The 25,003-nt window shown below is 46.7% G+C and overlaps 1 protein-coding gene across 2 annotated transcripts; it reads left to right on the top strand.

Annotated features, from left to right (window-relative positions):
* Positions 1-1,195: 1,195 nt before the first annotated feature.
* Positions 1,196-11,231, top strand: POMGNT2 (protein O-linked mannose N-acetylglucosaminyltransferase 2 (beta 1,4-)). 2 transcript variants are annotated; one of them, XM_010191974.1, is made up of 2 exons: positions 1,196-1,265; positions 8,908-11,231. In XM_010191974.1, exon 2 carries the CDS (start codon positions 9,000-9,002, stop codon positions 10,734-10,736), a length of 1,737 nt encoding a protein of 578 aa, XP_010190276.1. In that variant the 5' UTR covers positions 1,196-1,265; positions 8,908-8,999; the 3' UTR covers positions 10,737-11,231. The 2 variants fall into 2 exon arrangements, with proteins under 2 accessions (XP_010190276.1, XP_010190275.1); XM_010191973.1 differs by lacking the exon at positions 1,196-1,265 and adding an exon at positions 1,335-1,547.
* Positions 11,232-25,003: the final 13,772 nt, after the last annotated feature.

The following is a 25,003-nucleotide window of genomic DNA, read 5'->3' as shown; positions in this document are numbered from 1 at the left end:
GTGTTGCAGTACTTAATATTGTGCTCTATTGCTGCTGTGATTCAAAGTGCACCACCCCTCCCTGCCCAGTTTAGGGGCTTCAGTTTAGGTAACATACTAACCCTTGTAGCAGCCACACTCTCCCAGTTGAGAGTTTTGAATACCCCATATCTTATCCAATTGCTTTTTTTTTTAATGTGGAGCCATTTGAGCTTCTTCATTTTGGCGGTGAGGATAACGCCTGTCATGAGCAAAAACCTAGGGATGCTTTTCTCTTTCTCCTTACATAAAATGGTTGCTCTTCATCTGTGGTTATGTGTATAGACGTGTGTACACATGGATGTTAAAGAACTTTTCCTCTTTTTCATCATCCTTATTTCACCTGTTAGATCTCACTTAAAAAGAGAAAGCCTCCCATAACCAATAAGATGTATCCTGCTAGTATGCAGACAACACATTTGCAGCGAGCCTTATATGTTTCCTTGTGAGCTGTCTGCCGGTATGTCCCTACAGGGCTGCGATCTCCCTCCTAAAACCTGGAATAGTAATTTCAGCTGTGTTTAGTGGTGTGACTTTCTTCCACGAGCCTTTGGGTGAGTGCTGTGGGCAGAACTAGGCTGCTCTTCTCATCATGCATGTAGATCCGCTTGCAGAATTAGGACCCAAAATGTTCCCATTCAGTAGTGCCTGGTTTACCAAATTCAAGAAGCTGCTCAGTCCCCACAGGCTCAAGCTCTGCTGGGAAGTTTGGTGTAAGACACTTTCGCCTTCAGCTTGAACACAGTAAAATACCCTCTTGTAATCCCTGGCTCATTTTTGTGCCTTTGTATATAGGAATTACTGTTCCCACCATAAAAGATAGCAACTTCATTTCAAAAATACGATTCCCTGGATCTCTGAAGGAGGACACTCACTGCCATGTTCAATACCAAGCCATTTGCTGACCATTGCAGCTGAGAAATCGCTTCCCTGGTACCGAGGGAATTGCTAGAAAGCAAATCCGGAATGGCTTTCACATCCTCTACCAAGGGGCATTTTTTTTCCCTTTCTCTCCTATTGTTTTGTTCTTTTGTGTGAAGCGTTTGGGGTAGCAGTGGCATTAATAACATCTAAAAGCAAGATTTCTGAAATGCATTGTGTTTGCCGTCTGTCTCCCCAGACACGCTTGGCTTTGCACGACAACGAGGGTGTTTGTTTCGGCGCGGTTGCCCTTTGGGGATTTGCAGGAACACTGCAGCAAATCATCCTGCATGCAAGGCTGACCTCTGGGAGGCTCACAAATTGAGGTGAGCCAGCTGGAGCGATAGGACACTGCCGGCACCGACAGAGCATGCTCAGACCTGGGGGAGAAAGGTAGTTCTGGCCGCAGATGGTGCACGGGTTGCTGTGCTCCAGGCTCTTGGAGACGATTTCATTTCTTTTTTATTTCTTTATGGTGGTGGGGAAAGAAGAGGACTGGAGAGGGTTTGCTCCCCTGCAAAGCATAGCTTTAAGGTGCCTTCTTTATTTTCTTTCTCCTGGGAAAGAGAGGCATCGGGATAGCATTTCCTTTCACTTAGCAACACCAGGTATGGGTGCATGTGCTGAAACACTGATCTACCAGTGATAGCACTTCCAAGATTAGAAAAGGTTGCAGATGCTCTGAATTCCAGTGTTTCTTTGCTGGGTGGTGGTGTAACTGTGCTCTGTTTGCTGTGCTGATCACATACGGCTCCAAGTTCAGTTTTGTTGGCACTCCTGGCTGCAGTGTACTTTGGGGGGGGGGTGCTGGGACCGGGGGGGTGGTTAGCATGTTTTTGGATGCTGTCTCTTTGCTCCCTCCTGCAGCTTCACACTGAATCTCTCCTCTCTGGCTGTGCATGTGTGGGAAGGAGGTCAGTAGTTCATTTGTAATCCCAGGTCTTTGTAGTCCTCCTTTGTTTGACTGGTGGTTTGCTTTCTCATTTTCAAACAAAAGTCTCATGGGGAAAACATCTTTGATCTGGACTAAATTCTGTAGGTTTTCAGAAATCTATTTCTTACTGGACAGGTGCTGCTTTGGGATCACTTTTTTTTTTACCCTCCCCTAAAAACATGCTAATGTAGAGCTTGTGGTAACCAAGGGGGGATTTTCACTGTTCTTATTGGCTGCGCTGTGCTCTGAACAATTTGGGCTCCTGCTTAGAATTTGCAGCACACAGGAGCGGTGTCAGGCACCATGCTGATGGGAAGCAGGGAGAGCTCAGGCTGTAAATGCTGCTTAGCACCAGTCCCAGTATCCAAATAACACAGGTGCTCTTCCCGTCGGAGGAGAGAGAAAGGAAGGAGAGAGAAAATACAGAGAATAACAAATGGCAGCTAAAGCCCAAAGGCACAGTTGGAGTAGCCGAAGCTCATCTTGTTCAGTGCTGTGGGATTTTGCATCGTATTCTTTTAAATTCACTTTTGCAGCATTGGTAAATTTTCCCTCTGGCCCCCTACCACTCCATCTTCGCTTTAGGAACACCGCTGAAGTGAGATAAACCTGCTGCTGTCCTCTTATGTGTTGTTGTTTCTGACAGAGGTGTCTTGCTTACAGACAGAGAGTGAGACAGCAGGCAGAAGGAGAGGTTTTTTACTCTTACGGCAGTGCTGTTAATGCCAGTGTAACCTGATGGGTTTTGACAGGACTCTTGGGTGAGCAAAGACCTACTGGAAAAAACTCTGTCTCTAGTTTCCCCCTGTCTGCCCATGCTTATTTTGGGTACCTTGATTTTTTGTCTTTAGACTTGGGACTGTCAGAGGGTGAAGACTTCAGGGCTGAGAAACTTTTTTTCCCCTTTTTAGCTCCCACCTCATTTATCAGATCTTCATCTTACTTAAGGGAGTTTTCTGGACATCAGGTTTAGGTTTTCTGGGGGGGAAAGGATTCCATATTCTGTGTCATTTTGGATTGAGAAGAGATCTTGGAAATGTGAACCTTAAAAGCTCAAGAAGTATTATTTTTATTTTCAAACTTTTCCATTTTGTGATTTGCTTATATTCATTGACTGCTTAGTGTTGGATATTTTTCTTTTTACCTCTTTTGTAGATCAGGGCAGCAGTATCAACAAATATTAAATCAATGGCTGCTAGTCAACCTGAAAGTCAGGTTGAGTCGCTTCCCATTCCAGCTCTCTCAACCTCTGAAATTAAATGGAAGAAAACTGAGACTTTTCACCCGTAAGCACAACTGGGAGGTGTTCAGTAGCCACCAATACTATCCTGTTCATATTGAAGGTGTATTTGTAGCAGGGACCATTGCACAGAGCCTCAGCCTTCTTGGTTGCAGTGTTGTATAGAAAGACTTACATTTTTCTTTCTATTCCTGACCTATGCTGAACCATAAAAACTGAAGATAAACCTAATTTTGATTACAACTGTCTATAGACACCTAAAGTTTTTGTGAGACGGTTGTTTTTAAAAATACTGTTACATTTTGATTTTATTTTTTCTGAATAAAGGTCTGTATTTAAAATTCCACTTGAGGCTGCAGAGTTAAGGCTTTCTTATTTTTCCTATCCCCTTTTTGCACCAGGCTTCATTAATGTTACTTGCATTTTTAACTGCTGGGTTTGCTCCCTTTGAGAATCTGCTCTTTTCCTGTTTAAAAAATCAGCGCTTCTTCACTTGGCTGCTTTTTACAAAGAAAATGTTCCAGTATATCAATCATTCAGTGTACCATCCTTTCTTTAATGTGATATGCACTGTGAAAGATGTATGTATCTCATTAAACAAATACAGTGAATAAGATGATAGCAGCCTTTTGGGCTGTGGGGATTGACTTGCTTGTAGTTCTGTGGGAATCTGTGACAGAGATGAGAATAAAAGCCAATTTTTGGCTGCTGAATCCTAGCTCCCCCTCCTTCCAATCAGGAAAGTTGCCTTCTAGCAACTTCTGCTTTGAGCATGAATGAAGTAGGTATTTAAAATGAAGTCTTTAAAACCGCGTGTATTACATGCACTGCATCCTCAGCTAAGCCTCTCACATCAGGGCTGGGAGAAAGAAGGCATTTTGCAGGGGGAGCGTGAAATCCCATGTTTGCACACTTTACTTTTCCTCTGCTGGTTCTGGAAAGGCGGCTTAGCAAGTGGTGGATGTGGGGGTAGGGAGTGCTAATGGGGAGAATATTGACTGGCTTGGCCAAACCCAATTTGGCCTCTGTGTAGAGGCATTTCTCTCTGTGCACAGTGGTGATGCTTTCTGGACATATCCTTTGTGCTTTTTTTTTCCATTTTATGAGGTTTTTTCCTCTCTGGAAAACTGAGCATTGGCTTGGAGAGTGCTTGGGCAGTCGGCAACAAAAGTTTGGCAAGGCCTCAGTAGACAAAACCAGCACTTTCATATGATTAATACTTGCAGGACCGAGTGATACCCCTTCAGATGTGCTGTTCACTCCAGTGACCCCTGTTCTCTCTCATCAGGCTCTGGATTTGTTCCTCTGGGTGGGTCTTATTAATGTATGTTTGTGTCTTTTTTTTTTTATTGTGTGGGGTATGTAGCTTTTCTCCCAATTTCTTACCTAGATGGTAGTTTTTAAAATGGAGAAGATGTTTAAAACATTGTCCATCATATGAAGAGCTTTAAAGTGTGCAGTGATTCATCATGACCCAGCTTCATAACTAAAAAATGAACAACAGACCTCATCTCTTAAGTGAATCCAAACAGTCCTTTATGCCAGCTGGCTATTAGTAGAAATTCATCTCCCCCATCCCACCCACTCTGATCTCCTCTCTTTTTAACAGGAGATGAAGCACAGCTTCCCCATTTATGCTTCCTGTTGCTTTCCCACTTCCTGAGGACATTTATAACACCAAATGACCAGCAGCTGACAGGCAGAAGGTGCCACAGTGTCCAAAACTTCCATGAGAGTGCTATGGACCTGCGAGATGCTCAAGATCTCTGCCAGAGGTGCCTGCTGAAGACAGCAGATGTGTGCTCCTGAAGGCTTTACCTGATCATCAGTCATCAGTGCTGGTTGGAGGAGCAGTAGCTGGGCTGAGGGGGTGAAGCTGTGACCCTTTTGCTGAGTGAGTGGGGGTGGATGAGTGTGGTAGGAATGGGGGAAATTGTGGGCAACTGGGGGTATGAAGTCCCTGGATGCTGACCTCTATGTAGAAAGAAACAGCAGAGAGGACTCTGCTCTTAAGGAAAGCAGCTGTGTGCCTGGCCTGGCACTTCTGCAAGGGCTTTTCAGGTCTTAAGGTGTTCTCCAGTGACACTGTGGGAGGGGAGTGGTGGCTCTAGACCTCTTTTGTGAGGGAGATTTAGTAACAAAAGTTTCTTTTATTGTGCAGCAGTGCTCTTCAGGTGGCAGACGAAATGCTTTCACCTGTTTCAGAGTTACCTGCTGCCTTCTGGAAGAATTTCCCATTTCAGGACTGCTGCTGCTGACAGCACTGGGTGACTGCCCTCAGCTTGGGGTCTGAGGAACCAGGGCACCTGGAGAGTGATTGCTTGCCTTTACCCTCTTGGTGCAGCCTCTCCTGGGTCTCTAAAAGCAAGCAGCGGGACAATTTGTTACTATTCATGTTCTGTCACTTCCAGAGATTTAGTTCTCTAAGGTCTGTGTTCACTGCAAGTGTCAGAAAAAAAAAAAGGTGGATGATAAAATGTGGGAAAATAGGCAAAGGTTCAAGACCGTTCCCTGTATACCTGTGAAAGTTTTTCAGTTCTGCTTGTGACACCCTTCCCTGTCCACATCCCTCTCCTGCTTTCCATCAAAAGCAGCTCGCAGCCAACCAGCATGAACTAAGATTTGAAAACTGGCAATGAGGATCAGGAATGAAGATGGATTCCTCTAGCACTGCTAGCTTTTAACATTCGTTCCTGACACCTGGTTGGCTCAAGCACATATGCTCACTTCAGCTGAGTGCAGGGAAGTGAAAGATCTGCAGTGAGGGAAGAGATGGAGGAGGTCCTTGCAGGTGATTTTTATTAAAAAGCTGAGTTGTTCATTTGCAGCCATTTTGTGGGTATTGCTGTAGCAGAGTCTGAAACGAAAGCTGCTAACTGCCAAACAGTGGCTGCATCCATCAGGCTGCATCTCTAAAGTGCCTCTTATGCCCTTCCCTTGGGGCTGGAGGGGAGAGTGCAAATCAGGCAGGGGCGAAACATCAGAACAGGCTGTTTACAAGGAGGCCTGTTCACCACTAGGCCTTTGTAATGGTCAGCAAAGCTCTCCACCACTGAGATGCCCATGAAACACAGGTGGTGTCAGTGGTGTTTTTATGGACTGCTGGCCTCTGATGCCTTTGAAACACCCACATGTACACACTGTCCTTGCTGCACTGGGATCATAGAGGCTGTGTGATTTTCCCTCTCTGTCAACTTCTTGCAACTTGCATTGACTCCATTGAGCTTCTTGTAGATGCTTTCTTCTTCTGACTTGCAGTAGTTAACTTTCGCAATGCCCACAGGCTGGCCTTCATTTGAAGTGTGTGCTTGTGGCAGAGGACTTGATTGCTCAAGGTTTCCTTCACGTACAGACTAGCAGGTTTTGCATGCGGTTGCCTGGGCTTTGTCCTTTCCTTGGTGATGGCTGCTGAAGTCATTTAAAGCAGGGTTCACACATTGAGAGGTCTGTGGTGGAGAGGTTATGTGGATGATATGATTAAATGTCTTTCAAAGATAGTGGAGAAGTAAAATGAAGCTTTGGAAATCTGGTATCAACAAAATTATTTACAATCTGTCCCCATCAAAAATTTTATTTTCCTGAAAACTGGTTTGGTTGCATTAGCAGAGCCTAACCGAGTGATGTACCACTGTCCCCTGTAGGTTTCCAGTCAAGGTTGTCCATGGAGCAGCCATGGTTGAGAGTTGCACAGCCATCAGGAGCAGCAACGATCCCCTGTTACAGAGAAGGAAAGACTGAGGGGTGATGTGACAGCCATCGTTCGTCTGTGCAGGATATCTGTGGCACTTGGAGCATGACCAGGTTTAAATTGCTGTCATGGAAGCAAAGGCTGAGTGTTAAGAAAGAGCTTATCATAGTCCTTCATGCCTTTATTGCTAAAGACTGGTTGAGGAGATGAATAATTATTAAGAATGAGATAGATAAGCATTTTTGGGGGGTGGTTTAGGGAAAGCTGATCCTGTCCTGGTAATTACATGACCACTCTGGGTCCCTTCCCATTTCCTTTTCTGCGGTTGAAGTCAAAACACCACCTTTTTAGCTTGCTGCTTGCTTTTAGGGAGCTGCTAAATGAGGCAGTTTTTCAGACCACTTGCCAAAGGAGGTGGACTTCATTTCTGTTTTGTTTGAGTAGCTGGAGCTGCTCTGAAATTGTAGTGGGTTTTTTGCTCTGATCCCCAGAGACCACCTCTTGAATCTGTGTGGTTACAGCTGCCACTCCTTTCTCCGGCATTATTTGGTCTCCCACGAACCTTCAGTACTTCCTAGAACAGGGATCCCGCAGGCTGTTGGGATCTCGTGAGCAGTGGGGATCTCTTCTGGCTTCACTGAATACCATGAATGATTCCCCATCCAATCCAAGCTGCGTGAGCCAGATTGCAGGATCGAGCTTTTAGGTGCCAATATCTCTTTTCACAAGAACTCCCTTGGTGGTAGGAAAGCAGTTTGCATTGGTCCTAAATATGCCTTGCTGTCTTTCTCCACTCTGGCATAGAAAAGCAAGGATCTCTGGGTTAAAATGCTAAGGGGTTATTGCTTGGGATGTCAGAGCATGTGCTTGAGACATTGGTTTTTTTCCTCTCCTTCCAAAATTACATCAAAGGGAGTTTAAATTGCTGTATTTAAAAACTGCAGTTAGAAACAGTCTAATCAGGTTTATACCAATCAGAAATTTCCCTTCCTATAGTTTCCCATGAGTCGCGGCTGCAATTATTTACAGCCTGGCTAGCAGTGAACCTTGATGCATACTGAAAATCGGAGCCCATAAATACTGTAGGTGAATCGATACCTCAATTGAAGTTCACAGTTGAAAATATGATCAATACTTTGATATAAGCCAGTAGTGTTTCTACACAGAAAGAAAGCAAGCAGTGGTGGGATCTCTCCCATGACAGAAAAAGAGACAGGGAAGCCTTGGAGCAGCACAGAAGGGATTCTCAGGTTGGGGTGGAAAAACACCAACACTGGAAACACTTAAAAGGCATTACCTTCCTATTTGTATAAGGGTTGGCTGTGCTGGTGCAAGTCACTCTCTCTACGTGATGCTTGATTGTTTTAATGAAACATCCTAAAGAGCGGTCCTCTCTCCCATGCCAGTAATTCTTTTGGAAGACAACGGCAGCTCCTAGCCTTCAATCCCAGATTGCAGCCAAAAAACCAACTGAGCGACTTGGGAGTCTCCCACAGGGCAGTCCATAGACCTGCAAGTCCTTCCTCCACCCCCCAGTAAAATTAAATGGAATGTTACGTTCACCACTTCACATTTCATATTGGAATGGTGTGTAGCAGGATCCATACTTGGCAATACTCCCTGTACTGTTATTGTCTGCACAGCAAAGGGGAGAGCTGGGTCTTTGCAGATCAAGAGAATGAGCTGGGTCTCCCAAACGCTGTGTGAGCAGCCCAGTGATTGCAGCACCGTCTTTCAGTGTTGTAGTGATCTGCAAAGAGCAGAGTGAGGCAAAATCCCAGGGAACTGGGAGTCCCTATTGTGTTCTGACAAAGCTTCATAGAGCTCATTCTCAAACTCTTCTGCTTTTTAGTCTCCGAAAGGGTTGAAATGAAAATGAGAGAGGAAGCCTTCCTGTAGAGCAGCTCCCAGTTCTGTTTGCTTGATTTTTTTTTTTAGTTTTGGGTAGTGCTTTGGCACCCTTTTCCTTCTTTTTCCTCATTCCCTGGAAGGGAGAAAAATGCTGAAAAAAGCCTAAGCTCTCTTGAATAGTCCATAAAATGTGATTTATGGTGGAGCTGTAAACCTGCCGTTTAAATGGTTCCTTTCTTGGTTTATTTTCCACAGGTCTTTGCCCTCACCATGCCAAGGAGTGCTAACGATGTGTTCCTTCTCCACTGCATTCCCCACCTGTCGTCTTGCTAAGATCTGACTACAGAATGAACATAGCAGCTGTGATCAATGCCCTGCTCGTGTCTGTCCTCGCTGCTGTGCTGTGGAAGTACTTCAAGCTGCGGGAGCATGCCTTCATGGTGGAGGAGGAGCTGGTCCTCACACGTCAGTCTCAGGAACTCTCTCAGGCCCAGGTTGACTACCATGCAGCTCTGCAGGCGCTGGTGGAGGACGGTACCCGGATGGTGTGCACCGGCAGGATGCACACTGACCGCATCTGCCGCTTTGAGTCCCTCTGCTACTCTACGGAGGCCGAGGAGTTCGTCTACTTCCACAGCAACTCCTCGGTCATGCTGCCCAGCCTGGGCTCCCGAAGGTTTCAGCCGGCTCTGCTCGACCTTTCCTCAGTGGAGGATCACAACACTCAGTACTTCAACTTTGTGGAGCTGCCAGCTGCTGCGCTGAAGTTTATGCCAAAGCCGGTCTTCGTGCCTGATGTGGCGCTGATCGCCAACAGGTTCAACCCAGACAACCTTATGCACGTCTTTCATGATGATCTCCTCCCCATTTATTACACCATGCAGCAGTTCTCTGATTTAGATATGGAGGCGCGGCTCTTCTTCATGGAAGGGTGGAGTGAAGGTGTTCACTTTGACCTCTATAAGTTACTGAGTAACAAGCAGCCGCTCCTCAGGGAGCAGCTTAAAACCCTGGGCAGGCTCCTCTGCTTTACCAAATCCTATGTAGGACTGTCCAAAATCACCACCTGGTACCAGTACGGATTTGTCCAGCCACAGGGACCAAAGGCTAACATCTTGGTTTCTGGTAACGAGATCAGGCAGTTCACCAAATTCATGATGCAGAAGCTGAACGTCAGCTTGGAGGAGAGCTCCAGTGAGGAGTACATCGTGGTGTTCAGTCGGACAATCAACAGACTTATCCTAAATGAGGCAGAACTAATCCTGGCCCTTGCTCAGGAGTTTCAGATGAAAACCATTACCGTCTCTCTGGAGGAGCACTCATTTTCCGACATTGTCCGGTTGATCAGCAACGCGTCCATGCTGGTCAGCATGCATGGAGCCCAATTAGTCATGTCTCTCTTCCTGCCAAGAGGTGCCACGGTGGTGGAGCTCTTCCCTTATGCTATCAACCCTGAGCACTATACGCCATACAAAACCCTGGCAACCCTTCCTGGCATGGACCTGCAGTACATTGCCTGGCAGAACACTGACCAGGAAGACACCGTAACCTACCCGGACAGACCGTGGGACCAGGGTGGGATCGCTCATCTGGACAAAGCCGAGCAAGAGCGCATCATTAAGAGCACGGAGGTGCCACGACACCTCTGCTGCCGCAACCCCGAGTGGCTGTTCCGTGCCTACCAAGACACGAAGGTGAACATCCCTTCGCTCATCCATGCCATCAGGCAGACTGTGAAGTCCAAGCCCGGGCCCAGGAAGCAGAAGTGGTCTGGCAGCCTCTACCCTGGCAAAGTGAGGGATGCCAAGTGTCAAGCCTCTGTCCAGGGCACGAGCGAAGCCAAACTTTCCGTGTCCTGGCATATCCCCTGGAACCTGAAGTATCTCAAGGTCAGAGAAGTGAAATATGAAGTGTGGATACAAGAGCAAGGGGAGAACACTTACATGCCTTATATCTTGTCCCATCAGAATCACACCTTCTCCGAAAACATTAAGCCCTTCACAATATACCTGGTGTGGATACGCTGCATCTTCAACAAAAATCTCCTGGGACCTTTTGCAGATGTGCTCTTGTGCAGTACATAACCTGTTGCGCTACCTGTACAGCTCTGCCCTGCTCTCCACTCCATCTGCGGTTTAAAACTTCTTGTCTTGTAGTTTGTAGAGGGCTGAAGAGGACTAGACTGTACCAGTGCCTAAGTGTCCATTTTATTGCACTCCATGTGTGTTCTTTAAATGGTATTTATTTCCAGTGAGTGTTTTGAAGAAAAGAAAACAAAAAAAAACCCCAAACCCAAACCTCTGTGTTCTTCAGAATAACTTCCAGAGGTTAAATTACATGCTGAATACATGTAATTGAAACGGAATGGAAGTGAATTGTGTGTACCTTGATCGTGATTTAAATTCGTTTCTGTTGTGTGGTGAGTATTTAAGCACAGCATTAAACCGCAGTTAATTCCATGGCTAGGTGGGCAATTCTCATCAGCTTTTTCATTGTAAGTTATTTTTTTCAATAACTCCGACTGTAACTTTGAGTTCAAGATTTGGTACAAGAGCCTTCATTAAACTGCTGTAAGCCTCCTCAATATTTTTTTGCTTTTTATTATCTGTCAAAATGGTTATTGTGATAGATTTATCTATTGCTGTGATAATATGTGTATATAGGTAGGTTTTATTTTCTGTATTTTGGCTGAAGAGAATGAGATTACAGTGTCAGCTTCGTGTTTAAAATCAGATTTTACTGCACCCCAATACCAGAAGGCTGGAGTAGCAGATGGGAGATAGAGGAGATGGAGTGGATAAAATAATTTACTGTGTTTCAAGATCTGTTTTCATTTTGTGAGTTACATACAGGGAAAGGAAGGGGATGGCTTGGAAGAGGTGATGGGGGAGAGATTGTACTTACAGCAGTCTTCTTGAAGAAAGTCCTTTTTTAGGTGTTTGATCAGAATAATTTCTCCTTTAGGTGAAGACCCTAAATGAGACTCTTTGGAAAACAGCTCTGTGTCAAAAGTACAAGCCTTGGGGGAGAGAGGAGAAAAGGGACAGGAGCGTGAGCCGTTTCACTGGTAAAAGTTATCAACCCCTATGGTTTATGACCAGTTTATAACCAAGTTATCATCCCCCATGGTTTATAACCAGCGTTAAAGCAACAGGAAAAGTGCTTTCTTCTCCCCTCCCTCCCCAGTCCCTACCATCCTCCTGAGGTCTGGATGGGTGTTTGAATAGTAGGGTAAATGGCTTCCCTTCCGAGTGATGGGCTGTTAGATGAGCATCTCAAGGCAGGATTATAATAGCAGTTTTGTTATAATTCTATTATAGATAGGGAGAAAGGGGGAGAAAGAAAGAGGGGGAGAAAAATGTTGCTGTACAAATCAGGCAGCAAACAGGAGGGTTGAAAAATGAGAGAAACGCCACAGTACAACATTGGACCTTCAGGCAAGTGCTACTTCTGTATATTCATTTTCATTATGTCTTGCTTTGTTTTCAAACATGTTTATGATTTAAAGGAGGGAAAAAACCAGAACAATCCCAGTGTCTGTGCTTGCTTTGCCATTTGTAGCCTTGCCAACTCGTAATTTTTTTGTCTTGATATTTTAAAAGGGCACATGAATACTCCCGCTGTTGCTTTCTCAGGACAAAATGGGCAAGAAGCTGAAGTGAAGTGAGTATCTGAGCTGTGCCCTGAAGTCTCCACGTGGCTGCACATTGCATGCCCTGTACGTCAGGTGAGAAAAGCTTCATTAGCAGGTGATAGACATAAGAGCAGGCTTTTTAGGGGTGCCACCAGGACCTGTAGCACCCCAAGACTGGCTGATCAGCTCCCACTCACGGCAGGGTTTTGCAGCAGCCTTGCATCCACGTGTCCATTCAAGCTGAATTTCACTTAAGATTAGTTTTATATGATTGCAGATTTTCTAACATTTGCAGGTTGGTTACAGCACGTTAAATATTCTTTTCTCATATCCTGATGATCCTAATGAACAGAGTTGGCTACAAAGCAATGAAGTGTCACATACGTGGATTTCCATGCTCTTAACTCTGGCATGAAATTGTCTCTTGCATTCAGAGACTCCCTTTTTCCAGACGATAATCAAATGTGCTTTCCAAAAACGTGCATTCAGATTCTGTCTTCCTCATCAGCACTATGAGTACTTTACAGGTTGAAAACAGAATTTTTTGTGAAAACAAAATTGAAGGATTTTTCCTTTTCAGATTCTGAAATAGGTGAGCACTGAATTCTGACGGTGTTGTGGCTATTTGCCTCCAACATCTGCCCAGTGCAGCACTGAGGGTATGTGGTCCAGCCTGTGGCTGTCTTAAATTGGGCACAGTCATGTTATGCTGATTTATACTACCTCAAGAACGGTGCTGGAGTGCTAGCATCATCCCGTAGTGGATTTTCTTTCCTTTTAATGACTTTGCCATCAGTGCTCTACAGACCCATTCCATGTTTTGCCCCCAGTGGGCAGTTTGTTTCCCTTGCTTCACGTGAATCTCTCTCTCACACAGCTCCCAGCATTCACTTTTTAAGAAAACCCAGCAGGACTTTTCTTTTTCCATGCCACTTCTTAAGCTGATCAGAAGGAATGCTTGCCTGGCATTAAGCATTAATTAAATTAACTAATTATTTTAAGCATTGCTTTATGTTTCATCCTGTAACAAATGCAGGCTCACCACATGCTGGGGCTTCATCTCTCTCACGCAGGAAGGCAGGGCTGGAGGTGGGTATTGCCAAAACACGTTGTTCCTCAGGCGAGCTTATGGGGCTCCTTTTGACAAGTGGTGCAAGAGGCTCGCACCTTCCACCATTGCATCACTTGTTTTTGCTCCCATGGCAAAGGCATTAAGCTCTGTGGTGCTGTCTGGCCCCACTGTCCTTGAAGAAGAGAAATAGCTGAGATTAAATAAAAAATCTTCCGGGAGCAGTGCGGGATGCTAATAGCAAGCTGGGCTCACACTTGCTGCTTCTGGGCCTGGCTGTGTTTATGGAGATGGATCATCGAGGAGGATTTCCTCTGGCTGCAGTTTCATATCTCGTTTTAATTAGCCAAAGAGCAAGGAGCAGCCAGCCGCTGCGGGAGGGCTGCTTACCAACACATATGAGGGTATAGAAGGACCAAACGAAGCATTTCCTAGCTCACACACCGAGGTGATGGAAGAGGAGCTGCAGTTTGTGTGGTAATACGGTTCCCTATGGGACAGGACTTCCCAGGCATGACAGTGACTTTAATGGAGCCAGAGCAAATCACACTACTCGTATTTTCATTTGCTTATAGCCCAAACTTGCCCTCAAAAACCATATCCAGGAATAGAAACATTTCTGAAGAGGCTCAACTCCAGCCCAGCTTGGAGGTGTTTCTTGAGGAGGACATGCTGCCACCAGGGTTGTGAAGAGCTGAGACGTAGGGATAGCACTTGTCCTTAATGGACCAGTGCTTGCTCAGCGTGATGGAAGACTTATTGCCCTGAAGGTGTAGCCTGGAAGAGGCAGGAGCAGGTTAGGGTAGCACAAATTGAGGGCCGAAAGTAACAAGTCCAGACTGCTTCTAGACAAACCAGGACTATCGAGTGGTGGAGGGACTTTTTATTGACCCTATGGATTTCTCCAGCTTTTGGTTACTTTCTTCTCACAGGCTGCCTGTGGGTGGCAGGGGCAAGCAGTGGTGTGCCAGACTGGTCATTTGGTGCAGGTTTGACACCTCCAGAAAGCAGCTGGAGAGATTTAATCAAAGTGTTTGGTTTTGCAGAGTTCAAGTTGGGATTTTTCTGTCTCCTTCCTCTCCCCTCCTGGCATTATTTTGCACAGATCCTTTTCTTAAGGAAATTATAATTCTTAAGAACAATAGCTTGGGACTTTTAAAAGTGACTGTGGAGGGAACAAAAATCAAAAGGAAAAATAAACCCTTTAAAAGACAGCTTAGGAAATATGTTTGCTGGAGAAACTGGACCATTTCTTAGAACATTTCAGTGAGAAATAAAGCAGTGCCTTTTTTGGCTCCATCACCTCAGTCTCTAACAACTAAATATGTTACTCAAGGTAAACATACAACAATAGTTTTCAAAGCTGCCTATTGATTTTTGGGGTTTTTTTTCATTTCAGGCCACCTTTTTGCCCCGACCTCTGAGGCTCTGTGCTTACACCACTCTGGGATCTGCAGATGGCTTGTCCTGAGACACCAGCACCTCACAGGACTCAAATTAAATTAAGAGACTCAGGAAATGGAATATTTTAAGACCCTGCAGACTGTTGGTGTAGATGGCTCAGAGGCAGAGCCACAATCACTGCAGATGGGCTGGCAAGGGCTCTGACCCAAGCCTTTAACCTATTGAGAGCAGAAGTTGGTCCATCTGTACAGCACTGATGTTGTTGCTCTCCAGGATCCCTGAGCAAAAGGGACTCTATAAGCACAACATTATTTAATTTATATTAAACAAAAAGTATGACTTCAGCACCTTGATTGCTGTATCTTGTCTCCTGAGCTGTATAAATAGCAGACTTATTTCTACAATATTTTTGCGTCTGGTGTCTGTGTGGTGTAAGGCTCAGGGTACTTTTAGTGGGTAAAAAGAGCACTTAATTTTTCCCTGCCGGACTTGGGGTGGGTGCGTTCTTGGAATGGCTCTCAGTGTGATGACTGACAGTCCATCTGTGCTGTGGGTGGCATGAGAAGCATCACCATCTGCATGGATGTGAGGCACACCACCGTCCTTACGTAAGAGAAGTCACCTCCCCCAGCATGTCCCCCCTAGGGGGGCTTGAGCCAAACCCTCTGCTCGCGTGGGGCTGGCTGCGACACAGCACGAATTTACACTGGCTTAGGGCCTGGCCCTCCTTGTCACCCTCTCAGATCGTCCCTTCAGAATGTGCTGATTACTAAATTAATTGCTGGCACGTTCAAACAGATAAACCAAATAGCCTCCTGTTTGCTCAAAATAGCTTGGCAGTGATCATCACCTTTAAATGCTGCTTAGTCCTGCCACTTGAAAATGTGTTGCCTTTAAAATTTGAGTTTCCATTTGCTTGGTGTTTTATTCAAACAGCTCACTCGAATTGCCGGATGTACCTTCTGGGTTAGCCTCATCCCTGTGTGCGTGATGTAGCTCTGCCAGCGGGGGTAAGGTGGATGGATGGAGGTGGGACAGACTGCAGGCACACCGTCACCAGCAGCAATGTTGTTTGCCCACTGTGCTTGGATTTCCCACAGTGTTTTCCTGTGGATGTTTCTATCAGTGTGACATTTCCATGATGAGTCGCTCTCTCCAAACACCTGCCAGGCCCCGGTTGCCATCCACAAATGGTACTGAGACGGCAGCTGCTGTGCAGACTCATGGATCTCTTGCCTTGGGGCTATTTCACCAATATTGAAAAAAACCCAGAGCTGAATATTGGCCTTTCCCTGTCCTTCAGCCCCAGGGACCAGGTCTGTTTGTGTACAGGGACCATTTATGCCAGGACTGTCCCCTTGGAGGGTGGTAGTGCCTCCCCAGCAGATAGGAGTCTCAGGAGGCGTCTCTCGCTGTATATTTTGCTTTTCCTGATGTAGCTACCACCATACGGGCACAGTGTGGAGCTGTGCAGGTTGGCTTGGGCAGCCTCTTCACCTCCTTCAACCCCACTTTCTGGTGAGTGATGCCCATTTCTCCTCATTTGAAGCATGGAGGAGAGGGAAGTGGCGTGTGGGGCACTGCCATCTGGGGTGACTTACCGGAGAGTCTCTTATATTTTAGGTGAGAGATCAGCGGAGGAATGTAGGTCCAAGTCATTGGTTTTAGCTGGGAACTCTGAGATTTGCTGTTTGTCCAAGCCCTCTTCACAATCCTGCTCCTCTGTTTCAAAGATTTATATCATTCTCCATTACTTTGCTATTTTTATTCCCTTTTCTTTAGACTCCATCTTCTGTTTTGCCATCAGAAGGTGGAAAATTTGAGCTAGGCTTTGGGCAGGGGTACCAGGGGTGAAAGCTTCATGGGAAAACACTGTTGTGTCTCCAGCCATGGCCAGGGAGCCCCTGACAGCATCGCTTGTGCTGCCCAATGGAAGATGAGTGCAGCCCTCCCTATTTCGCAATATCTTCTTTTTGACATCTATTTCCTTTTGACAGCAAAAGGCACTTTCCTCCACGCATGAATACCTTTCAGGTTCAGAGGCAGACAGTCATGAAAAATCTCTCTTTCTTTCTTCTTCCTCCAAATTCTTCCCTCAGGATTATGTTCTCACTTCAGAGAAGCAATCTGAAATGTATTTTCCTTGAGGGGAAGAATGGGATTTGGTTTGGAAAAGTCTGAGAGTGAGGGTTTCAGGTGCTTTGGGTTCTTGCTCATTTCCCACTTCCCAGTTGCTAAATTTTGGCTGGGAGAGGACTCTGCAGGACAGCCTGTGGTTAGTGCTGTTGCCTGGAAGGTGCTGTCTCCTCGGAGAAGGGGGAAAAGGAGGTGTTTCTGCTTCAGCTTCAAGGGGCCAGACACTGGGGTAGCAAATCCCAGTGAGAAACACTTGGTTTCTTCAATAAGCAGTAACATTTCAGGAAAACAAACAAACAAACAAACAAAACCCCAAACCAAACAAAACTAAACTTAAACTACCCACACAGAGCAATAGTGCACCTCGGTTTCTGCTGCTGCAGGCCAGATAGGCACTTTACCTGGAAATGCTCTCTGCCTGTTGGAAATAAAAAGAAGCCCTTAAAGCCAAGCCATATAATCTTTAGGAAAATATTACCACCATCAAGTGATCAGCAGTTTCAGGAGCAAGCAAACATGCCTGAACGCAACCAGGTGCAGTGAGCACATCCAACTGCAGTTCCAGGGAGCTTTTCCCCTTTTTCTAATTTTTTTCCCTGTTCTGGTTTTCATACCCTTTGCCTTCATGTAAACAACCACACGGGTTGCAGAGGAATAAACAAAAATCAGGCCCTTGGATGTAATTGCTTACCGGGAAAAAGACCAAAGCAGGGAGGCGTAAAATACGTGTGTGGCATTGCAGGCACAGCCAGGTTTGGCTGGGCTGTGAATTAGGGGGGCTCTTGCCACCTGGGGTGTCCTGGGAGCCTACTTACCTTGATGCAGATTTACAGCAGAGGGGGAAATCTGAAAGCGGCTATAAAAGGGACCCATTTATTGCCTAACTCTGAAGTTCCCTGACTCACGAGGGAGCTTGTCCCTTGCCAGGAAATCAAAGCAGACTCAATGCATGTTTTTTTAGGCTTACCTTTCATAACTCCAAAAGCAAACGCTCTAGAAATGCAAACTATTTATAAATCGGCAGCTTGAAGCAGAGGCAACAAGAAGAATAAAACCGGAGCCGTTTATTTTATTAGGTTTTGTCCTTTTCCATTTAAAGAGTTTAAATAACCACACTGATATCTCTAGCAGAAGCAGCCACCTAATGCGCATCTTCCGCTACCCCAGCTCAGCTCTCCAGCTCCCAAGAGCTCCAGGTATTTTGGACCTCAATGTATGGTGTTTTCCTCCATGTCCTGCCCACTGAAAGCCACGGTCTTGCAGCGCGCCAAGTGACAAGGCTTGAGCTGCTTCGCTGAGCTTGATTTAGACCAGGCATCGCCGAGAGGGAGCTGCCCATCGTTCACTGAGAGGTGTGGCTCAGGGTAATTAATTTCCTCAATTTAGCTAAGAAGGCAGCTCGGACTCTGCCAGGCTGGGAGGCCAAGTGTAATGGCAGGGCTTCAAAGGAAAATGCCGCTGCTGGTGGGCTTGCTGTGTTTCCGTCATTTCAGCTGCCTCTGTGGTGATGCTCCAGGGCCGAGGCCAGGAAGGGACAGGGGGCTGGCACACGGTGGTGGTTTTCGTCTGGCACCCCCCACCAAGCCCCCCACGCCACCTCATCCCTGAGCTGTTTTCTGCTCGGTTAACTCAGTGCCGTGGTTCCAGCTGGTCCCAAGCCATGGTAAGTAACACTGCATCTTTCCCATTCCTCTCCAGCGTTCAGACCTGTGCCCAGGCTCCTGCCAGCTCCCATCAGCCTCCACCATGGTGCTAGCAGCCCAGGAGCAAGCAGGGGGAAGGAAGAACCAAGGGGGCTGCCAGGAGATAGAGGCCCCTGCTGCATCCCAGGAGCCCACAGCAGTGCAAGGCCGGGTTTTGCCAGGCCAGACTGGGACTGGTGCATCAACCCCTGCCTCAAAACTAGGATTAAAGTTTGCTTGTGGTACCAGAAGCCTCCCTGCATTTGGTGGCAGCTTCCCTTCACATGTGCCCCTCTGTTCTTCATCTTTACTTTTGTTCCTCCTGACTTGAGAGACCATGCAATGAATAGCAAATGGTACCCACCAAAGGGTTTTATGTGGGGGAACTGTAAAAGAAATTGTGGAGCAGATACAGTGTTTTGCCCCTATGTTGCTAAAATGTAGATAAAGTTGGTCCAAAGCCATGCCGCACCTGGAGCTGCAAACTGGTGGGTGACCTGCAGGAGATCAGAGACCTGGTTTGTAACTACCAGGTTTTAGGTGAAACATTTGAATCCGCCCCATGACAAAAGCGAAAGAGCAAGCCCTCCAAACCTCGCCTCTTCACACATGAGCTGGAAAAGCATCTGTATTCTTCTTGCGTTTGGGGCCTGACATTTCAATGTCGAGTTCAATGCTTGGATTTTTAAGGATCACTTTGGCATCATCTTCCTGGGATTTTATAGGGGTTGAAAGGCAGAGCTTGTGCGTGCTTTCTTAGCTCTTCCTTTACCTTCAAAGAGAGCATCTATTTTTTATTAGTTTAAGAAAAGGATATACTGAGTTTGTGTTCAATAACTCCTTCCTGTGCTCCAACACAGTGCTCAGTATAGGCATCTCTGTAAAATCCAAGGAAAATGAGCTGTGAAGAGCTGGAGAGCTTTTAAAAGAGGAATGCTTTACAGAGGGGGAAAATCAGCATTAAAAAGACATCCGGCAGATATTTCTTCTCTCAGGCTAGTTACATTTTTAAATTTATTTGTTATGGAAGGAGTGGGAAATTTCTACCTGAAGCTGAAGCCAAGCTATTAAACCAAACCAGAGGGAGAGTGTTCAGCTGAGACATATTTTCCTACCTGCCAAACCTCTCCCAACATGTAGAAAAGCTGTTTCCCCACTCCTGGCGTTGGTTGTAGCTGTACTTCATGTCTCAAGGGACCTATGATTTTTTAATCTCTCAGCAGGGTTTTATCTTTAAATTCTTTTCCCTTGCAGAGGGAGAAGTGATGGTGTTTGTGGGAAGGGCCATGCATGAAGGACCTCATGGAAGGGTCTCGGATGAAGCCAGCCTCAGTGCTGACTCCCTGGGCTCCAGTAAGGTTGTGCTGAGGTCGCCCTGGCCGGCTCCTGTGCTGTGGGATGGCCCCATGCTTTCAGCTACAGCTGGAGATCAGAGCTCAGAGACAAAACCTCCCTCTGTGCAACTGTCCTGGTTTTGCTGGGATAGAGTCATAGAGTCTGTTTTCTGTTCAGGAAAGCTGCATTTCTGCAAAGACTGCAGTGGAAATAAAGTGGATAAGACCTTTTCAATTAATTTTTGCCCAACACTGGTGTGCAGTGATCAAGCAGTTTTGAGTTAGCCAGGTGCAGAAGCTGGGGGGAATGAAAACCAGGGCAGCTGACCCAAGCTGTCCAACAGGTGTATTTCATAACATAGATATCACGCTCTCTGTAAATCAGGGAGTTTGCTGGGACAGCCCTCTTTCTTTCCTTGATTGTTGTCATCTCTGGAGAGTCTCACTGGGAGACTCAACTGGTGTGATGCCTTGGTCCTGGTGACCTTGTATCTGAGATTGGACTGAGCGTTTGGGTCGGGGATAACGGGTTTTAGGGGAGAATGCGAGTAAGGAAGACTAACAGGGCTTGAATGGCAATGTTTATTTTGTCCCAGGATTTTAATTTCTTTAATCTGCCTGGCAAGGCTGTGGCAGACTCATTAGAAACCAGCTCAATAATCAGTTTAACCTGCGGTCTCCTTCGGTCTTCTGAAAAGGGGGTGTCCTGCTCCCGTCCCCTCCCCTCTCTTCTCTCCCACCCCACCATGGGCACTGCATCTCCTGCTCCCCCCTTTACCGCAAATGGGGGGGCACCAAAGCCCCTTATGGAAAAAGGCCTGAGCCTCGGATCGAGTCAAGGTGTTTTTTAAAAATTTTTTAGGGTGAACCTGGTGCAAAACTGCCAGGAGCTAACGCTAATCATTTTTGACAGCTATCACGGAGAATGTCCAGGGCTGAGATGAAGGTTTTTTACCTTGTATCAACTCCACAGCCACTAGCTATATAACAGAGGTAGGTTTTTTCCACATTTAGGTTAAGTTCATTATTTTGAAAGTTAATTATGTTGATGCCTCACCAAGATGATGGTGGGAAATGAATGACGGCTGCCCCTGCTGCTGTGAACCAAGGGTGCAGGTTTGCTTCTGCAGCGTGTCAGGAGATGCCAGCGTGATGCACCTTTCTTTCCTTGTATCCTTTCAAAAGCTTAAAATCCAATGGCATCAGATTAAAAAAAATTAATTGGTTGTATCATTGTAACCTTTAGATCATCCTCAGTCTTTTTACCTCCTGTCTTGTGCATCGTTTCCTTCCTTGCTGGAGTTCTGGGGTTTGACGGGCCCACAGGACTCAATTCATCCCAGGATTCGACGGAGCTGACCGCCCTCTTGTGATTTCACTACACGTGGTCTGGAATGATGTATTTCTTTCATGGCTGAGGCGAGTGAGGTGCAGGCCGGCTGCAAGGAGCCCTCCTGCCTGGTGAATCCCCGTGGTGGGGATGGAAGAGAAGGAGCAGAAGTTTGTAAGAAGGAGCAGAGGTTTGCCCCAGAGCTCCCAGCAGGTAACACTGGGCTGTATCTGCTCTACCCCTGTGGCATGTCAAAACTTGGCCATGCTGTCTAATAAAAACCAATATTTTTAGAGGCCTCACTAAGCCTTTTTCAAAAAAAGTAAGTCCCAGGAGGCTGTGGATAAGAAAGCTGTGTCTCTCCTCAGGCAGGCTGTGATCAGCCTTGCCATTTCTGCTTAGAGGCTGCTGCCTTTTTAATAAACTAATATGATTTAATGGTATTGTTTTCATACAGGGAAGAAGAAAACAAATTATTGATTCTTTACTCACAAAGAGGCAGCTTTGCAGCCTCCCTGTAATACCGGCAATGATTTTTCAGTATATAATGATTAAAAAAGAAGGGATAAGGACAGTTCGCAGTACTTCTGAACATCCTCAGCAGCCCATTTTATTATTTTAGGCTTACACCACTTGCCTTATAGAGTTGTGTAAGGGCTGTACAAGACCAGACAAAGTCTGACCTTGTGCCATCTCTCTTGCTGGCTTTCTCCTCTACTGACACCAGTGTTTCTGTGATCTGCTGCTTCAGTTTTCATGGAGCAAAACCCAGTCTCAGAGGTGCCTCTCCTTGTCCTGACTCAAAGGTGTCCTTCACCACAGGAGCCCATCTGCCCGTGCTGGATGCAGTGATGCTGGGGTGCAAGTGTGGTGGGGAGGGAGGTCATTCAGGAGGTGAAAACCAGTTCTGCCCTTACCTGATTAACACAGGCACTTTCTACCATCAGCCAGGAAATCTGTGAGAGGGGGAGAATTTCAGCCTCCTCAGTACAAAGCTGAAACCCTAATCACTAAACTCATCTCAGAAATGTAAATTTTGCAGAGTAACTTCTGCAGACCTGGCTTGCAGCACCTGGCAGGAGACAGCCCTCTCCCCGAGACAATTAAAATCTGATTTACAAGGCACAGTGGACAGATGGCATCTGGTTTTTGCAGCCAGTGTTCCCTATGGAATAAAAGAGTCGAACTTCAAGGCCATAGCTCCTCAAAGACAGAGAAATTACTTTATTGCCCATGTCCCTACATGGACACCTCTGCTCGCACCACACTGGGGCTTGAACCCAGCAGCCCAGAAGGTAACTGCTTTGCACCTTTCCTCTGCCTTTCAGCACCCAAATATTTCCTATTTCCCAGCCCTCCCACTGCCCCATGTCCCCTTGCCAATGTGCTGCTGTGCTCTGAGGGCAGGCAAAGGGGTGGGAAAATGCAATTAAAATTGTCAGCGCCCGGATGATTTGTGCCTGCAGGGGCAGGGGAGTGATAAAACAGCAGGCATGGAAAAGGCAGTCCCTACCAAAAGCAATCAAAACTACAGGTTTGGGGGGACTTTTTCTTTCCACCTCTTGAATCGTGATCAGGATTGAAAAGTCCATGCCCAGCCGAAGCAGAGACAGTTCCCGCATGTATTGCTTGCTTCCCATTTCTAAAAGAGGAGAAATAAAGACAGGGAAGAGATTTCAGTGGATATGGTACCCCTAGATGGGCACCAGCCTCATCCACAGGCACAGCACTCCCCACATGTCAGCCAGCTCTTTCCAGCTGCCCATAGACATCCCCAGCACATGCAAAATGCTCACTTTGCTGTTTGCTACAGCATAAAATAAAGAGGTCTTGTGCAAGGATGGGGAGGGAGCCTGGGGTTTGTCTGGTGATGGAGGGGGCCGTCTCATCACTGCAGAGACCACAGTGCTGGCTTTCAGCTTGGGTTTCTCATCTTCTACTAAGATTACCAGCTTGCACTGGAGAAGGCTGAGTCTCTGAGGACAGCTCAAGATCACCAATGATATGCTCAGGCGTGTTACCCAAATACTTTCTTCCGCACATCTGCTCTGTCAGGCCGCCTGCTTTTTCCTTTTTTTGAGTCCCTTCAAAGGAAGATTAAGCAGACGGACTTTCTGATGTCCTAATCCTGCCTTTGTGGAGGCAGAAAGCAGGACAAATATCACCTCAGCGCTGCTATCAAAAGGCTTATTTGAGCACAGCCAAAGCATGCGGCTCCCAGGTGGTGCTGGTATCTTCACAGTGCCTGTAGGGGGATGGAATTTGGTGATGAGGGGGCTGGTGGCACCATGTGCCCTAAAATGCCCCTGCAAAACAGGGCTGGTTCCAGCATCACCCAGAAGGGTCATCTCAGCAGGCAGGAGGGACCTCATCTCCACCATGAGTTACCTCCTCTCTCTGTAAAACTTTGGGCACTGATTTGACCCCTCCACAGTTGTTGCCTGCCTCAGCCTAAATTTCTGGCTGGGTCCAGGCTGATGAGGAGGAGAGGATGCATTTCTCCACTGTTCGTCTCTCTCAGCTGTCCCGAGCCCAGGTCTCTAAAATCTTAAATGCTGTTTGCTCAGGAACGTCCGCGTTTGATTAGATTTGGGCAAAGACAACAGCAGGGCTGTGGAACAGCAGCCAAGGGGTTTCCTAGAGCCACCACCTAACCCTCAGAAAGGCAACAAAATGGTTGGGCAGGTAAGGTGGACTTGTGCTACCAAGGTGTCCCACCCCAAGCTGCCCCAAAGTCCCCTCTCAGCTCAGCGCTGGAGCTCAGTTGTGCTGCAACACAACAAAGTAATGGTTTTCTGGCTGTTTCTGGCATGGGAGAGGTGAGATGCCTATGCCTGGCCAGCTCCTCAAACCTCATCCCTGAACCAGGAGCACTGAGACCACTTTGGCAGCACTTTTCCATAGGCAAAGCCTCCCTAGTTGGCTGGCATCAACTCTTCCACTTCATCCTCACTTCAGCCACTAGCTCTGCTCTGAAACCACAGGAACTGCTTTTCTTAATTCTGGGGATAGTCAGGATGGGATGAAGCCACACCAGGAGCCCCTGGTGCTGGGTGACCCCATCATATAGTTCCTCTGTGTAGGGGAAAAAGAGAGTATGCAAACTCATGGGTTCCGGAAACCATCATGTCCTACAGCTGATGGCAAGGATGCAGGGACGGGGGAGAGCTGGGGGAAAGGATGGAGAAGTGAAGAGCACTCAGGGTGTGCAAAACCCTCGTGAGCTGGGCAGGAACCTGGCAGCAGCAGGGTGTGACAACCACCTTCTGAACAGCTCCTCAGCAAAGTGCTCTGGTCTTCAGTGGAAGCAGGGAGGGAATACAACCCGTGATCTCTGCCCCCTTGACTTTCAGCTTCACCTTGAATAGCCAGGATGAGCTCTTTCCGTATACATAATTGTGTGTCTTTGCATGTGATGCCAGATTTCACGCCAAAAAGACAAGGCGAGAAGTATCTAACTTAACCTGTCCGTTCTGTGCATACATTTTGTGCCACCTCCTCCCCCTCATCCCAAATCGAGGAAAACTAGCCTGAATCACCTTAAATTGAATACAATTACCATCTCCCAGATTATTTACTGTGGACAGGGAGCAGAACTGGCAGACCTGATGAACTGAACAAAAGCCATTAAACAAGATTTGTTCCCGTTGTGGCAAATCTCAGTCTCCTGGCACCCCATCAGCACCCAGATGTGCTCCCTAGGAACCCAGATCTGCTGCTCAGCTTAATAGTTCCCCCCCCTTTTTTTATAGGTTTAGCTCG

Source organism: Mesitornis unicolor, unplaced genomic scaffold (assembly GCF_000695765.1).
Source record: "Mesitornis unicolor isolate BGI_N332 unplaced genomic scaffold, ASM69576v1 scaffold26709, whole genome shotgun sequence".
In the NCBI taxonomy this organism is placed as follows: domain Eukaryota; kingdom Metazoa; phylum Chordata; class Aves; order Mesitornithiformes; family Mesitornithidae; genus Mesitornis; species Mesitornis unicolor.
The sequence above is the reverse complement of the archived record's forward strand: the minus strand, read 5'-3'. Positions and strand labels throughout refer to the sequence as shown.